Source organism: Thrips palmi, unplaced genomic scaffold (genome assembly GCF_012932325.1).
Source record: "Thrips palmi isolate BJ-2018 unplaced genomic scaffold, TpBJ-2018v1 HiC_scaffold_16, whole genome shotgun sequence".
In the NCBI taxonomy this organism is placed as follows: domain Eukaryota; kingdom Metazoa; phylum Arthropoda; class Insecta; order Thysanoptera; family Thripidae; genus Thrips; species Thrips palmi.
In genome coordinates, this window is record NW_023144625.1 from 6783929 (window position 1) to 6800450 (window position 16522).

At 62.3% G+C, this 16522-nt stretch overlaps 2 protein-coding genes and 1 non-coding gene across 5 annotated transcripts; 2 read left to right on the forward strand and 1 right to left on the reverse strand.

Annotated features, from left to right (window-relative positions):
• Positions 1–68: 68 nt before the first annotated feature.
• LOC117642774 (transport and Golgi organization protein 2) lies at positions 69–3796 on the forward strand. 3 transcript variants are annotated; one of them, XM_034381304.1, is made up of 7 exons: positions 308–426; positions 800–907; positions 1037–1186; positions 1836–2076; positions 2491–2724; positions 3008–3118; positions 3201–3796. In XM_034381304.1, the coding sequence occupies exons 3-7, from the start codon at positions 1045–1047 to the stop codon at positions 3343–3345; spliced, it is 873 nt and encodes a 290-aa protein (XP_034237195.1). In that variant the 5' UTR covers positions 308–426; positions 800–907; positions 1037–1044; the 3' UTR covers positions 3346–3796. The 3 variants fall into 3 exon arrangements, with proteins under 3 accessions (XP_034237196.1, XP_034237194.1, XP_034237195.1); XM_034381305.1 differs by lacking the exons at positions 308–426; positions 800–907 and adding an exon at positions 69–207; XM_034381303.1 differs by lacking the exon at positions 800–907 and having other exon boundaries at positions 291–426.
• Trnap-cgg lies at positions 536–607 on the forward strand. The gene has a single exon. It is a non-coding gene; the product is annotated as a tRNA-Pro (tRNA).
• Positions 3797–4437: 641 nt separating the features above from the next.
• On the reverse strand, positions 4438–14557 carry LOC117642951 (protein Wnt-7b-like). Its single transcript, XM_034381588.1, has 4 exons — positions 14429–14557; positions 7630–7878; positions 5262–5670; positions 4438–4631 (listed from the first exon to the last, which is right to left on the reverse strand). Exons 1-4 carry the CDS (start codon positions 14555–14557, stop codon positions 4480–4482), a joined length of 939 nt encoding a protein of 312 aa, XP_034237479.1. The 3' UTR covers positions 4438–4479.
• Between the last annotated feature and the right edge of the window lie 1965 nt (positions 14558–16522).

Below are 16522 nucleotides of genomic sequence, written 5' to 3' on the forward strand. Positions count from 1 at the left end.
CTCCTGGTCTCAAGTCGTCTGCTAGTCTTGCGGCAGACGCCCCACGCAGACGACAAGATCGGCCGGCGCGACGTAGCGGCGCAGCCTCTGCTTCTGTTCGGTCCTGCCGCGGCGCAGGCGATGGACGTTGTGTAAACTTGGTAGACTATCTCTGATGCTTCCCGGCCCAGCAACAACCGCCACCGCCCCAGCTCAGCCGCCAGCAAGGTAATCAACTCTGCTATCCCCCGACCCGATTTGTCGGCGACACTTGACGACTCGCTGGTCAGTGTCGCGTCGCCTCGCGCCCGGCTCCGCCGTCAGTCTGCTGCCGAGGACTGTGGACCTCTGCCGGTCAGCTGATGGCTATCAGTCAATAGATCACTAGATTCCGCTACTTTAATTGTCTCCGGTCGTTATCGGGGCTTGGAGGGAGAGAGAAATACAGTAAGTCAGCCGCGAAGGCGGTGCAGTGCGCGTGCGCGGAGAGGGGCGTTGGGCGGGGCGGTGTTGCCGCGTGGAAGCAGTAACGACTCTCAGCGAGTCATGTGACCATGGCCTGTTGGTCTAGGGGTATGATTCTCGCTTCGGGTGCGAGAGGTCCCGGGTTCAAATCCCGGACAGGCCCGGTGTACTCTTTTGTGCAGGTGGTTTCCAGTTAGTATAGCACCAAGGTTTTCGTGGTTAGGTAAAACAAAATAAATTTAAGATTCGGAGCGTTTGGGTAGCATTCCTTAGGTCCAGAAGGGCGAGCGTTGTGGAGTGGGGAAGGGAACTTTGGACTTTTTGTCTAAGAGAGTGTCTGTTTGTACGCGATAAGGCCAGCGAGAGCCGCCAGTGTGGCGGCGAGACTTACCTTCTGCAGTTGCATCATTGGCACTGTAGCGTCAGACGCCTATAAACAGCTCCTGCGAGTCATCGTGATAATGTAATCTTGAAACCATCAGCATTTTTTTTTGCATGATTTAGTACAAAAATTACATTTAAAAAAAAAAATATTCAGGGAAGGTTTTATTTATTTTTTTCAAAATCAATTTTGTTGATTTTTTCGTGCTAGAAACCGCCATGTGCATCCTGTTCCTGGAGCTGTCCGCCTGCCCCGCGCCCGACGGCTACCGCCTGATCCTGGCCTCCAACAGGGATGAGGCCTACCGGCGGCCCACCGACCACGCGCACCACTGGGAGGAGGCGCCCAGCGTTTTCGGAGGTCAGTGCGTCCAGCCTCGTGGTCACTGGTCCAGCCTGTGCACTGCCTTGGCGTCTCGCCGTCTCGCGCCCAGCAGACTGATGGTGAACAGTGCTTAGTCGCCCTGGCTCTTCCACACTCACGAATGCTCGTAGACCGGCGAGATCCGCAGTCGATAAAAGAAGGCCGACTGGACAAACATCCGAGTCCGACCGTCGTGGAGGGAGGCGAAGAGGCGCCTGGTACACAGACAACCCAACCGTCGCGGGCGTCCGGCGGGGGGCCGTGGGGCCGCTTCAGGGCGTGCCGCAGTGGGCCAGAGACCGGTGGAGGCGGCCAAAACTCTAGACGCGTTTTGAGCTCCAGAGTCGCTAAATGGGACTCGAACCTAACCTGTGACCCCACCAATGGATTGCTCTCCGAACGAAGAATCCATTGGTGGGGTCACACGTTCGGTTCGAGGCCTGTTTAGCGACTCTGGAGCTCAAAACGCGTCTGGAGTTTTGGCCGCCTCCACCGGTCTTCTGGCACACTGTGCGTGCCCGGGCTCTCTCAGGCCTGCCGCTGGCTCTCTCGCACACATGGCACGTCCCGTACGTCCCGTAGGGCCAATGGACCAATGGGGTGGGAGAGAGGGGTGGAATTCAGAATTTGGTCTCTTCCATTGCAGGGCGCGACCAGGAGCCTGGCCGCGAGGGCGGCACCTGGCTGGCCTTGGACACGGCGGGCCGCGGCCGCCTCGCCGTGCTGCTCAACGTGATGGGGTCGCCGACGCAGAGCGACATGCGGCCGCGGGGCTCCCTGGTGTCCGACTTCGTGCGCGGGGAGTTGCACGCCAAGGACTACGCGGAGGCCCTCGCCAAGGACGGCTTGGAGTACAGCGCCTTCCACCTCGTCACCATCGACCTGGAGTAAGCGGAGCGGGGCGGGGCCTTGGGGCACTGACCGCCGCCTTATCTTTCGCAGGACCGTTGACTGATTCGCTGACCGCTCCGTCCCTCTCGCACTCGTGGGGCGTCCCGCCAGTGTGCGAGAGGGACGGAGCGACGAAACGCACAGTGGGCCAGATGACCGGTGGAGGCGGCCAAAACTCAAGACGCGTTTTGAGCTCCAGAGTCGCTAAATGGGACTCGAACCGAACGTGACCCCACCAATGGATTCCTCGTTGGGAGAGCAATCCATTGGCGGGGTCACGCGATGGTTCCGAGTCCCATTTAGCGACTCTGGAGCTCAAAACGCGTCCAGAGTTTTGGCCGCCTCCACCGGTCTTCTGGCCCACTGTGAAACGCCCTGCGGAATCGGTCTGATGACTGTCCGCCTTACAGCGAGGCGTCGGGCGGCCTGTGGCACTACAGCAACTGCTCCCCGGAGGAAGGGGTGGCGTCCGAGGTGACGCACTTCCGCAGCGGCCGCCTGTCGCTGGGCAACTCGGTGGTGCAGGAGCCCTTCCGCAAAGTGGCGGCCGGCGGCGAGCGCTTCGACGCCATCCTGGCGGAGCGGCGCGCCGACCGCGACCGCCTCGTGGAGGAGCTGGTGGCGCTGCTCAAGTGGGACCACACGTGAGTCAAACCGCCCCTTTCTTGCTTCTGCGCCATTGTAAAGCCGCGGTCTGGTCTTTTCTGATAGGGTATTCCGATGGAACTGAACCGGAACCCCGAGCAGTAGAAATATCTGGATCCGGTATGAGAAATCAGGTGTGCGGAGGACTGAAAGTATGCAAAATCGGGTGTGCGAATGACCTCCGCACACCTGATTTCTCATACCGGATCCAGATATTTCTACTGCTCGGGGTTCCGGTTCAGATCCATCGGAATACCCTATTGCGATTGTGATACTTTTCAGGCACTTCCCGGATGAGAGGCTGGCGAGCAGGGCGGCGAGGAGCAACCTCAGCCTGGAGAGGCTGCAGCAGTTCAGCTCCATCTACCAGAGGCATGCCAACTACGGCACGAGGTGATGCGATGCTGCGTGCCATGGCGAGAGAATGCCTTACAGTGCCTCACTTCCTCCTGTCTAAACCTGGTCTTGCCCGCAGAACGCACACGGTCATCCTGGTGGACGCGAACTGGCGCTGCGACTACTACGAGTGGACCCTCGGAGAGAGCCGCGAAGCCGTGGACCCGGACAAGTCCCGCTGGAACTACATCCACAAGACGTTCCAGCTGGGGCCGTCCGCGTAGCGCGTAGGGTATCTAAGTTACGTTTCATTCTAAACGGGTCAATATATAATTAAGATTCTGTACTCACCAACGTAAGTCGTCGTGTCATGTCTTGCCACGTCTTGCCGTGTCTTGCCATGTACTTGTAACCCCTCTACGTCAAGTCTGCACTCGGCAGGCTGACGCATGTTGAGATTATTTTCATCGTTTGATGTGTTTGTGTGAAGAGGAAATAGTCGTGTACCAATTGTTGATTATTTAGAGTCTGTTTATGTAAATGCACTGTGATAACGCGTGCCTGCACTGTGATAACACGTGCCTGCAGTGCGCCCGTCGCCGTTAATTCGCTTCCTTATTACCTCAAAGAGTCTATTAATCCATGTTCCATGTAAAATGGGCGCCTCGGTCATATTTCTGTGTCGTGCTAGTCGTCCCAGTGCTCAACGAAAAATAAACGCTTTCCGCCACTCGGCGTGTGCGTCCATCACTCCCGCACCTGTGTTGTCACACACACACACACACACACACACACACACACACGCCTTCAGCACCGCGGCTGCCAACCTGGGAAACTAATGGTAATAATTGCTACCAACCCTTGGAGGCTCGTCCAAACCCACTCACAGTCACACTGCGTTCGTTCTGAGAAGGTTGGCGCGTCGGGCGTTTTAGGCGTGGCCATTGGGTTGGCGTGCTGCGGGCCTGCGGGCCTGCGGGCCTGGGAACCACCTCGGGACGGGAACACAGTGCGGTGCCGCGGCCCACACATGCCCAGCCGGGCCGGGCCGGGCCGCCACCTCGCTATTTGCGCCACTGCGAGGTAGCCCGACTGCAGGCCCATCCCGAACAGGGCTCCCGTCGCTCGGTCTCTCTCTCTCATCCCTACCGAACGCCGCACGAGTGCGAGAGAGACAGGGCGACGAAAGCACTGTTCGGAGCGGGCCTGCTGGAGGCTGGCGGGGCCCTGGAAGCTCCAGGAACCTCCCGGAGCGAGCGAGTTAGCACCTCGTAAAGCGAGGAGGCGGCGTTGGTTGGTACTCCTGCGCGAGTGCGAGCTGTAAATATTGGCCGTGCTGATGGCCCACGGGACTCACACGACAGAGAGAGAAGGCAGAGTTTTTCTTGTTTATTAGACGCTTTTACTATATTACAATGCTACTTGCAGGTGTACTCCTCGTAGCGGTCCGTGCACACCTCGCAGTGCACGTAGCAGCACCAGTGGAACTTGCAGTGGCACTGGCGGCTGCTCGTCACCTGCCGCGTGTTGTACCCGCGGCCGCAGCACATCACCGCGCACCCGTCCGCGCCTGGAAAGTCAGAGAAACGTTTAGAAGGGGACGCTCAAAACGCCCGGGCAACACGGCGGCACGGGGACGCCGTCGGGCTCAGCAATGCAGTCCCGTCACGCAGCGCTGCTTCACGGGACTGCCCACCCACCGGGCGCCTCAAGCCCCTTACGGAGGCAGGGTAGGCAGTCCCGTCACGCAGCGCTGCTTCACGGGACTGCCCACCCACCGGGCGCCTCAAGCCCCTTACGGAGACAGGGTAGGCAGTCCCGTCACGCAGCGCTGCTTCACGGGACTGCCCACCCACCGGGCGCCTCAAGCCCCTTACGGAGGCAGGGTAGGCAGTCCCGTCACGCAGCGCTGCTTCACGGGACTGCCCACCCACCGGGCGCCTCAAGCCCCTTACGGAGGCAGGGTAGGCAGTCCCGTCACGCAGCGCTGCTTCACGGGACTGCCCACCCACCGGGCGCCTCAAGCCCCTTACGGAGACAGGGTAGGCAGTCCCGTCACGCAGCGCTGCTTCACGGGACTGCATCAGAGAGTTCGACGGCTTCCGTGCGCCACGCTGTAGTGTGGGCTGGCACTGTCTCTTTCGCACCCGTGGGCCGTAGGGCCGCACGCGTGCGAGGGAGACAGAGCGTCGGGTCGTACCTCTGGACGTGCGGTTGCAGGCGCGGCCGGCGGTGCCGAGGGATCCCAGGGCGATGTCCCGGTCGCAGTAGTTGGGGGAGACCTGCAGGAAGACGAGGTCGGTGCGGCGCGGCAGGCGGGGCGCGGCGGCGTGGCCGTGGAGGTGCTGCTGGTGCACGGCGGTGCGGCTGTTGCGGCCCTGGGCGTGTCCCTGGGCGTGGCGCACGGCCAGACGCAGCCCCACGGGGTGGCGGCGCGCGCGGGCCGCGGGCACGGGCAGCGCCACGGCGGGCCAGGCCGCCCGGTAGCGCGCCATCAGGTGGTCGCCGACGACGCGGAACTGCGCCAGGCTGGTCCAGCACGTGCGGATGCTGCAGCTGCCCGACACGCCGTGGCACTTGCAGTCCGTCTGCAGCGTCAGCTTCACGGCCTGGGGGACAAGGAGCACCACGTCCTGACGTCCTCGCTCTTACCTTATCGCGGCCCACGCGCACTCTGCTCTGTAATTTGACTTTCTCCGTCTCACTGGCGGCAATTGAACCATTAAGGCGCCGTACAATAAAGCGAACTGGACTTGTGGAAGGTCCGCCGCCAGGAATAACCATTTCTTTCTGTACGGACGCGCCAGCAGTGCGCTCTCTCTCTCTCTCTCTCTCTCTCTCTCTCTCTCTCTCTCTCTCTCTCTCTCTCTCACTCACTCACTCACTCACTCACACACACACACACACACCAGGCAGGCAGGCAAAGAGGCGACGCCTTGGCGGATGAAGCCATAAGGTGGGGTAATAAGACGGAATAAACGACGACATTTGCGTCACCGTTTAGTCACACTTAAGATCCCTACCGATTCAACAACACAAACAAACGCGCGCGTCGTTCCATGGAAAAACCTTCCTGTTTCACGAAGCAGGGAAAAGGTGGAAAGAGGGGGGGGGCGGTATGGCGGAGAGGTTGCCGTCAAATAACCGCGTGGCCGCGAAGGTGGATGGAGAAGGAGAAGGTTTCGGGTTTAGCGCGGCAGCCTTGTGCACGGCGTGGCGATGCCATTTGAGTGGCTCAGCCGGACTGGACTGAAATCGAGTGAAGAGGGGAAAGGAATGACACGTAATAGACGGCACGCGAACGCGGTTCGTTTCTTAGTTTAGTTTCGATCGGTTTCGATGCCATTTTGGTGGCATGTATCTTTTGTTGTGTCCGTCGCGACACACTGCGAGCACCACGAAAAGCCACGGCGTGGGATTCATTCAATTCCCCTCATCGGATCCGGCGAGAGGGTTGTGTGTGGTGTCCACTGCGTCCACTGCGTCCCCGTCGGGTACTTACAGTGAGAGGACGGGTCGACCTTTGAAAGGGCAATGCGACAAGGACGGCCAAGAATAAAAAAGGAGCGAAAGATTAACGCCTGGCCACGAAGATAGTGGATGGCCAGCAGTATCGTAGGAGTCCGGCGCAGAAGGTGCAGCGCGAGAGAGGGGGGGGGGGGCTCTGTGCGGAACAAAGGCATATAGTGCCTGCATCGTCTGCTCATTATTTTCGTGTTTGAATGGGAGAATACGTGTTTGAGACTTTGAAATGTATCAGCGCTTACGATCGGCCGCCGGCCGCCCCGGTCGCACGGGGGACATGGCGGTGCGGTGTCCACGCCATAAACAAAGACTTTTCCTTGTTGCTTGTTGTTGCTTTTCAGGCGACTATTTTTACTAATCAAACGGAACAGGGGCGTGCGGGATGAGGAAGCTCTGGCCGGTTCTCTTACGCGGAGACACGGCATACTACCCGGTGGAAATGTTTTCGGAACGACGATTTGGTTGAAATGAGGCAGCCGCACTGTAAGTTGTCGTGGTGGACAACCTGCGGGCTGCGCCACGACCGCGACCACCGCGACGCGCGCGCGAGAGAGAGAGAGAGAGAGAGAGAGAGAGAGAGAGAGAGAGAGAGAGAGAGAGAGAGAGAGAGAGAGAGAGAGAGAGAGGGAGAGAGAGAGAGAGAGAGAGAGAGAGAGAGAGAGAGAGAGAGAGAGAGAGAGAGAGAGAGAGAGAGAGACGGGGCGAGTGCTGTTCGGAATGAGGCTGCTGCCGGCTGGGCTGGCTGGGCTCCCCAGTGTGGAGTCCACGCCGCGACCCGTCCTCGACTCCTCGACCGGATTAGTAACACCTCTACTCGCGCTGCTGTCTTAATGGCCATCCGTCATAGAACCTCCGCATTCTTTACGGCCTCCAGCGCCTGGAAGGCGAACGGAATGCCGCAGCACCGACTGCGGCCTCCACGGGGCCTCAAGGGGCCACACGGGGTCCACGGCGCGCGCATTTGTTTTACGGGCGGAACCGTCGTCGGGCACCTTCGAGGCGAATTTCGCCGGGGAGTCTGCGAGAGAGACAGGGAAGCTCACCTTCCGGCCCGCCTTGCTGTTGTGGCTGTCCATGAGCAGGCGCGGCGCCAGCAGGCTGTTGGGCTGGAGGGGCGGCGGCGTCGGCTGCGCCGCGTCCGTGAACGTCCTGGACAGCTTGGCGCCGTACTCCACGTCGGAGGAGCAGCCGCCCCAGCGGAACGCCGCCTGCGGCTCCGAGGACGCGCCGAGGGGGCCGAGGGGGCCCAGGTTGTTGGGGACGCCGTGGCTGGCGCCGGGGACGACGGGCACCTTCTTGGCACAGCTGCAGCCCGCCAGCTCGCCGCGCGCGCACGCCGTGGACGCCGCCCAGGAGATGGCCGCCGCCTGCACCGCCAGCCCGAACGCCGCCTCGCGGCTCGCTGCGAGAAGGAGGAGAAGAGTTCCAAGTGTGAGGGAGGTCGCTGTCCGAAACAGTCTCAGACGAGGGGACTGCGTCCAGACCGAGTCCAGGCCCCACTATTATCATTATCATTATGCATATGGCACCGGGCGGCGCTGCGGCGCTGCCGCGCTGCCGTGCCCACCCAGCACGACGGAGGGGAAGGGCCTCCGAGGCGAGGCGCTGCCGGGCCGCGGTACAAAGGGAATTTCAAAGAGGTGGCCCGCTATCGCTACCGCGATGGCCGAGTCCAAAGCAAAGTTTAAAAACGAATCGAAACCCTCACAAGCTGGTCTGGCGGTGCTTAGAGTACTTTTCCGCGCTGCAAGTCGCCCTTCCCTTCTCGTTAGCCTTCTCGCCGCCTAGATGGATGGTCATTGGGCTCCGCCGCGTTCACCACGTTAGGCCCCTCGTATTAGTGTGAGTGCGCGAGTGGGAGGGAGGCGCGATGAGGCTCTATTAACGACTTTGACAGAGATACAAATCGTGGCGTCCTCGATTCGGTCCTTGATTCCCACACGGCCGCCCAATCTCTTTCACGAAGGGTGATCAGCCTGATTTAACCTTTATTAAGGGGGTGGGGCGGGGCGGGGGGCGGGCGGCCAATATCGCGCTGCTTTATGGCGCGGGCCACGCCCCCCCCCCCCCCCCCCCGCCGCCGCGACACGCCCAGCGCGCAGTCGCGGCGCAGTCCCACATCATAACAGTTCTATTATTCATTGCCTGGTGGCCGCCCTCCGCCGCGCGCACCGGATCCGCGAAGCGGTGAAGCGGCGAAGCGGGCGAAGCCATGCTCGCCTGTCAATTATAATCGATACTGCGTGTCGATATATCGAAAGGGATCCGAGAGCGCCGCGATATGATCGATACGATTGGCCAGATGGACGTGGCACTGCAGCATAGCACTGCATAGCGCGATGACGGGAAGCCGAGGCCGGGGGCGGCCGCGAGGCAGTGGCGTAGTGCGCCGTCGTGCAACCTCGCCTGACCTGACCCACTAGAAGGGGTGCGCCACCACTGGTTACCCTTTACCCGCCTCTCGCTGGCCGGCAGGCTGATTCCGAGCAGTCGTTCTGTCTCTCTCGCACTCGCGGGGCGTTGCGTTACGGGGTGCGAGAGTGAGAGAGACAGGGCGCTGTCCGGAATCACTCTGCAGCCGTGGCCAATCGCCTCGCCTCGCGGATGCATGTCCTGCCTCGTGCCACCCAGTGCCACCACCGCCCTGCTGCCCCGGTCGTGACTGCGGCCTGCCCGGCTGCCCGGCGCACACAGCAAAGGACGCGCGTTTAGGGATCTAACACGCCGCAGGCAGCCGGAGGTCGAATCGTTGCATCACTGTCCCTCTCTCTCTCTCTCTCTCTCCCCCTCTCTCTCTCTCTCTCTCTCTCTCTCTCCCTCCCTCCCTCTCCCTCCCTCTCCCTCCCTCACCCCCTCTCTCGCTCACTCTCCCGCGGCGCGGCGATGCGGAGGTTGGCGCTATCTCAGGGCGGGGGTTCGGATACTATAGATTCACACAATCCTTGAATGTACTTTGCTTTTAATCTTGGTAACTTCAACCCGCTAGCTACACACACCTTCCAGTGTGTAGGCAGCGTGCTTCCGCGCGCACCGGAACAGACTTCGTCCGGCAGTACGGTGTCCGCGGCCGCGGAAAGCGCGCGCTTCTCCCACAGTGTGTGTTCCACCGAGTGTCCCACCGCTCCTCCTCGATCGAGAGCCGAGTGGGATCGGAAACAAAAGGCCGGAGATACATAAATAAAGGACTGGCTGTGGGCCGGACAGGTGTATTGACGAAAGGCGGGGCCGCGCAGGCCGCCGTGCCGCGCGAGTGGCGACGCGACGAAAACCATTTTTCTTATTTATTCAGAATTGGCGGCGCACGACCGACTGTTCCGTCTCCCTCGCGCTCACCGGGCAGCGCGACGCGTGGGGGTGAGAGAGAGACGGAGCGACGAAAGCGGTTGTTCGGAGGTGCGGGCCTTGCGGCCTGCGGGGTGGGTCGAGGAACGGACGCGAGTGTGTCGTGCCGACAGACGGCGGCGTGTCGTCTCGGGGGTCCACTGTTTTAGAGTAGTGGTGTGGCGGCATGCTGGCGGCCTGGCGGTGCGGGGCGTGGCAGTGCTTTTAAGAAGCGCTCGCCGAGTCGCCGCGTCGCCGCGGGGCAAGGTGCCTTTCACGCCAACGCCGAGACGGCCGCCACAGAGGCCACAGCACCGTCGGCTCGGTCGGCACCGTGCCGGCCCGCACAGTGGGTCAGAAGACCGAAGGAGGCGGCCAAAACTCTAGAAGCGTTTTGAGCTCCAGAGTCGCTAAATGGGACTCGAACCGAACGTTTGGCCCCACCAATGGATTCCTCGTTCGGAGAGCAAGCCATTGGTGGGGTCACACGTTCGGTTCGAGTCCCATTTAGCGACTCTGGAGCTCAAAACGCGTCGAGACTTTTGGCCGCTTCCACCGGTCTTCTGGCCCACTGTGGCCCGGCGCACCGCCCGGCGGACTGCAACGAAGGAGCGCAAGGAAGGCCAGAAAAAAGATTACTACAGCGCATGCCGGCTCATGCCCATTTTGCAGGTCCAAATCTGCGAGCGAGAAACCAATCGCGTCGCTCACTCAGCGTCAGTGTTGCGGCGCACACGCGGATAAGGCGGAGTGCAGCGTGAGAGAGAGAGAGAGAGAGAGAGAGAGAGAGAGAGAGAGAGAGAGAGAGAGAGAGAGAGAGAGAGAGAGAGTGTGTACTGTGTGTGCGAGTGCGTGTGTGTGAGTGAGTCTGAGCGCGCAGGGCAGGCAGGACACGGTTTGCGGAGGGACAGTCCATTCGTCACAGAGCGCACCGGATGGTAGGGCGGGGAGGCGAAAGGGAGTTCCGCGACTAAATGGAGCAGTACCCGCCCCGCCCCGCCCCGCCCCGCCCCGCCCCGCCCCGCCCCGCCACCCACTGCCGGCGCTCGGGCCGCCCACACAGCGGCGGCGCACTAGTGCAAGTCGGCCAGGTGCGAGACCACTGCCGCCGCCCCTTGGTCCGAGGGTGTGGCGTGGTCGTCGAGGCCCCGAGCCGCCATAGCCGCAGCAGGCTGACTCCGAGCACAGCGCCGTCTCACTCGCACCGCGAACGACACGCCCTGCGAGTGCGAGAGAGACAGAGCGACAGCCTTCAGCCCCCAGCCGTCAATCAGCCGCTGATTGGAACGCGGAGGCCGCGGCGCCGCCCCGCCCCGCCGCCAGCCGACGGCAGCCAATGGGTGCGCGCCGGCTTGCGCGCCGCCGCCACGCCACGCCCCCTTGGGGCTCCGCGTGCTCCGCGGCCCCCGCGCCCCGCCGCGCCGCGCACCACGCGCACGCAAGCCGTGACGAGTCACTCCAGCACGGACTGGAGCACTGCGCGCAAACGCCGCGCCAAAGTCCTATCTTTCCGGAGGGCGCGCACTGGGCGGGCTCCTTCGAGGCGAGCAGAGCTGCGGCCTGCTTCCGGAAAGTGCGTCCTCGCGCTGTCTCTCTCGCACCGCGACGGGGCGTCCAGTGAGTGCGAGTGAGAGAGATGGCGCGGCAGGGCGACGAAAGCGCTGTTCGGATCGGCCTGCTCTGCTGCGGCGGTTCGTCACGGCCGGGGCGTTTTGCGGGTTGAGGTCTGCAGGGTCTGCAGCGGTCGTGGCGAGGCGTGGCCGCTGGCCGATGGCGACAAATTGCAAACCGCTTTCGCTTTGAGCGTCGCCGCGTCGTACAGTGGGCCAGAAGACCGGTGGAGGCGGCCAAAACTCCAGACGCGTTTTGAGGTCCAGAGTCGCTAAACAGGACTCGAACCGAACGTGTGACCCCACCTATGGGTTTCTCGTTCGGAGAGCAATCCATTGGTGGGGTCACACGTTCGGTTCGAGTCCCATTTAGCGACTCTGGAGCTCAAAACGCGTCTAGAGTTTTGGCCGCCTCCACCGGTCTTCTGGCCCACTGTGCGTCGCCGCCAACCTGACGTCAAGGACCCTGAAACCCCTGCGGGGTAGGCACCGGGGACGCACGGGTGCACGCGGCCCGCGCGGCTGCCTACCCGGCAGGCTGACAGGCTGCCGCTGAGGTAGTCGCCGCCACGTCGCCGCCCCGGTCGCCGCCATCCGTCACGAGGAGGCGGTGGAAGTAGTGGCCGGCATGCGGCGAACGGCACCTCGTAAATCTCGACCAGGTCGGTCAGGCCGGTCAGGCCGCGCGCTTTAAAAGACTCGGAAATATATCGTTTAGCGTCGCGACGCCGCCACACTGTTCCGTCGCCCCGTCTCTTTCGCTCCCCTGCGGGCCGCTCCATGAGTGCGAGAAAGAAAGAGCGCCACTGCGGAATCGGCCTGCGGCCCGGTCGGCCGTAACCTCCGCTCCTCTCGCAAAACTTAACTCGGTGCGTCAGTTTACGACGGCGGGGGTGGGGGGAGGACGACGCGCTGTCGACGCGACGTTGCACAGTGGGCCAGAAGACCGGCGGAGGCGGCCAAAACTGCAGACGCGTTTTGAGCTCCAGAGTCGCTGAGCAGGACTCGAACCGAACGTGTGACCCCACCAATGGATTCCTCGTTCGGAGAGCAATCCATTGGTGGGGTCACACGTTCGGTTCGAGTCCTATTTAGCGACTCTGGAGCTCGAAGCGCGTCTGGAGTTTTGGCCGCCTCCGCCGGTCTTCTGGCCCACTGTGCGTTGTGGGCTGAACCGGAGCAGTGCTACCGTCGCTCTGTTGCTCTCACACTCGTCGGGCATCGGTCGGGCATCCCGTAGGGGAGTGAGGGAGACAGCGACGAGGGCACTGTGGGGACGAGCCTGCAGGCAGCAGTCTGGATAGACCACCCTTTGGTTTACCGGTGCGGACGGCGGACTTACCCACTCTGATGACGAGGGGCATGGAGCTGGCGTGGCTGGCGTGCGGCGGCGGACTTACCCACTCTGATGACGAGGGGCATGGAGCTGGCGTGGCTGGCGTGCGGCGGCGGACTTACCCACTCTGATGACGAGGGCATGGAGCTGGCGTGGCTGGCGTGCGGCGGCGGACTTACCCACTCTGATGACGAGGGGCATGGAGCTGGCGTGGCTGGCGTGCGGCGGCGGACTTACCCACTCTGATGACGAGGGGCATGGAGCTGGCGTGGCTGGCGTGCGGCGGCGGACTTACCCACTCTGATGACGAGGGGCATGGAGCTGGCGTGGCTGGCGTGCGGCGGCGGACTTACCCACTCTGATGACGAGGGGCATGGAGCTGGCGTGGCTGGCGTGCGGCGGCGGACTTACCCACTCTGATGACGAGGGGCATGGAGCTGGCGTGGCTGGCGTGCGGCGGCGGACTTACCCACTCTGATGACGAGGGGCATGGAGCTGGCGTGGCTGGCGTGCGGCGGCGGACTTACCCACTCTGATGACGAGGGGCATGGAGCTGGCGTGGCTGGCGTGCGGCGGCGGACTTACCCACTCTGATGACGAGGGGCATGGAGCTGGCGTGGCTGGCGTGCGGCGGCGGACTTACCCACTCTGATGACGAGGGGCATGGAGCTGGCGTGGCTGGCGTGCGGCGGCGGACTTACCCACTCTGATGACGAGGGGCATGGAGCTGGCGTGGCTGGCGTGCGGCGGCGGACTTACCCACTCTGATGACGAGGGGCATGGAGCTGGCGTGGCTGGCGTGCGGCGGCGGACTTACCCACTCTGATGACGAGGGGCATGGAGCTGGCGTGGCTGGCGTGCGGCGGCGGACTTACCCACTCTGATGACGAGGGGCATGGAGCTGGCGTGGCTGGCGTGCGGCGGCGGACTAACCCACTCTGATGACGAGGGGCATGGAGCTGGCGTGGCTGGCGTGCGGCGGCGGACTTACCCACTCTGATGACGAGGGGCATGGAGCTGGCGTGGCTGGCGTGCGGCGGCGGACTTACCCACTCTGATGACGAGGGGCATGGAGCTGGCGTGGCTGGCGTGCGGCGGCGGACTTACCCACTCTGATGACGAGGGGCATGGAGCTGGCGTGGCTGGCGTGCGGCGGCGGACTTACCCACTCTGATGACGAGGGGCATGGAGCTGGCGTGGCTGGCGTGCGGCGGCGGACTTACCCACTCTGATGACGAGGGGCATGGAGCTGGCGTGGCTGGCGTGCGGCGGCGGACTTACCCACTCTGATGACGAGGGGCATGGAGCTGGCGTGGCTGGCGTGCGGCGGCGGACTTACCCACTCTGATGACGAGGGGCATGGAGCTGGCGTGGCTGGCGTGCGGCGGCGGACTTACCCACTCTGATGACGAGGGGCATGGAGCTGGCGTGGCTGGCGTGCGGCGGCGGACTTACCCACTCTGATGACGAGGGGCATGGAGCTGGCGTGGCTGGCGTGCGGCGGCGGACTTACCCACTCTGATGACGAGGGGCATGGAGCTGGCGTGGCTGGCGTGCGGCGGCGGACTTACCCACTCTGATGACGAGGGGCATGGAGCTGGCGTGGCTGGCGTGCGGCGGCGCGGAGCAGTTCCAGCGCTCGTGGCGGAACTGGTGCTGGCACTCCTGCAGGGCGAGGCGCAGCCCCGAGCCCACGGCCGCCATGGCGTCGGGGGAGGCGCGGCACAGCGCGCGCTGCCGGGGTGACAGGCCCGCCACGCGCGCGCACAGCAGAGCCACGCCGGCGGGGCCGGACCAGGACCTGCAACACGGCGAGCAAGACGAGGTGGGAACATGTCTGGTCAGTAATTTGCCTGGAACGTCCGTACTTGCCAACTACGGAACGTTCCGTACTTTTTTTCCGTACCCATTTACATGGGTTCATATGGAGCAAGTACGGAACGTTCCGCACTTTCCTCCGTACCTCCGTACTATATTTTTCTGTACCCTTTCCGTACAAAAGTACGGAATTTTTTACAGTGTCAGCGCAGTCGTTGCTCTGTCTCTCTCGCACCTGCGCGGGACGCTCCATAAGTGCGAGAGAGACAGAGCAGCCTGCCGGAGGGTGGTCCCGGCGAGTCTGATAATTGGTCCCGGTCACTTCGGCCCGAAGAAGCCATCGACTGGTCGCCCAGCAATGGCCCGGTGCGTATTGTGAATCCCGATGTTGTGATGGGCCGTAAAGTAAAGCCGATTATGACCGGAGAAATTGGTGTCCTTGTCATGTAGCAGGTGGCTCCCTCGTGTGATATAGTGGCTAGCGCGGGTGGCGATGCTGGTCGGGTTGTTTTGTTGTGTCGAGTCGTGTCTGCGCCGTTTCGTCCGGTTTTCGTGCGGAGGGTAAGCGGCGTGGGACGACCGCGGTGGGCTCGTATGTGTGCGTGTGTGTATGTGTGCGTTGCTCACATCTGACACTTCATTACGCATTATTGATGACTGATCCGCGATGCTCGCACACACACACACAAACACACACAAACACACACACACACATACACACACACACACACCAAATACACACACAAACAAACCAAATACACGCACTCACGAGTGTTCCTTCCCGCTTGATACTCCCGTCCCGCGGAGAATCCCGATTGGCGGAGTCCTTTTCGCAATTGCGCGACGCTCGGGAGGCCATCAAAACGATCATAACACGTCGGGCATCGCAACATCGCGCCCCCGAACTCTGCCACATTGTCGCCAATTTCGCGTCATTTCGGGGACGTAAAATATGTTTTGGTGGCTGCTCGGGCCGCTGCGTGCCGCTGCGTCGCCGCGTTAAACGCCGTTCCTTCCAGGTCAGGGGAACCGTAAAGTGAGGACGCGGAGCCTGTTTTATTCGGCCGGGGCTCAATTCTGGTTCTATTGCAGCCATTCGGCGTTAAACTGAATTGAGGCTCCACTGTTTTATCGACCGCGTCCTCCATGAGTGGATAGGTACAATCTAGAGGGCCGCGGTGGGTTTCTTTGAGGAAAGCCGCTGTTTGGGCTGGTTGGTTAGCCTGGTTTAGTCAGAGTGAGACTCGAGGGCGGTCTGTCGGAAGCTAGCATCTACTACTGACGGCTTCCTCAATTTGCGAACAGGAAAGAAATAAAATTTCTCTTCGCTTGAATGGTATGGGAAGGTTGGAACATTCGTTCTTGGGGGTGGGAGCGCGGCGTCCCGCGTGAAGGCGGCGTGTCTTTGAACGGGGCCTGGGTGGCGTTTGATCGTCGGGAAGGCGACCGTAAGCCGGCCATGAGACTCGCCATCAGGCCACAACCACTCACTCTCGTGATCCGGCTCGGCGAACGACGCACAGTGGGCCAGAAGGCCGGTGGAGCGGCCAAAATTCGAGACGCGTTTTGAGCTCCAGAGTCGCTAATTATGACTCGAATAGAACGTGTGACACCACCAATGGATTGCTCCCCGAACGAGGCATCCATTGGTGGGGTCACACGGTCGGTTGGTGTCCCATTTAGCGACTCTGGAGCTCAAAACGCGTCTCGAATTTTGGCCGCTCCACCGGCCTTCTGGCCCACTGTGCGCCGAGTGGCGCCTGCCCTCCCTCGCCTGCAGACTGATTCCCTAGGTCTGTCTCCCTCGCACCCACGCAGTACGCCCTGCGAGTGCGAGAGAGAGGGGGGATC

Coding starts and splice junctions, on each gene's coding strand:
- LOC117642774 (XM_034381305.1), top strand. CDS start 1,045: ATGTGCATCCTGTTCCTGGAGCTGTCCGCCTGCCCCGCGCCCGACGGC. Junction 1,187..1,835: donor GGCGCCCAGCGTTTTCGGAG/GTCAGTGCGTCC, acceptor CTTCCATTGCAG/GGCGCGACCAGGAGCCTGGC. Junction 2,725..3,007: donor CTGCTCAAGTGGGACCACAC/GTGAGTCAAACC, acceptor GATACTTTTCAG/GCACTTCCCGGATGAGAGGC.
- LOC117642951 (XM_034381588.1), bottom strand. CDS start 14,557: ATGGCGGCCGTGGGCTCGGGGCTGCGCCTCGCCCTGCAGGAGTGCCAG. Junction 7,879..14,428: donor CCATGCCCCTCGTCATCAGA/GTGGGTAAGTCC, acceptor TGTGCCAAGAAG/GTGCCCGTCGTCCCCGGCGC. Junction 5,671..7,629: donor ACAGCAAGGCGGGCCGGAAG/GTGAGCTTCCCT, acceptor CTTGTCCCCCAG/GCCGTGAAGCTGACGCTGCA.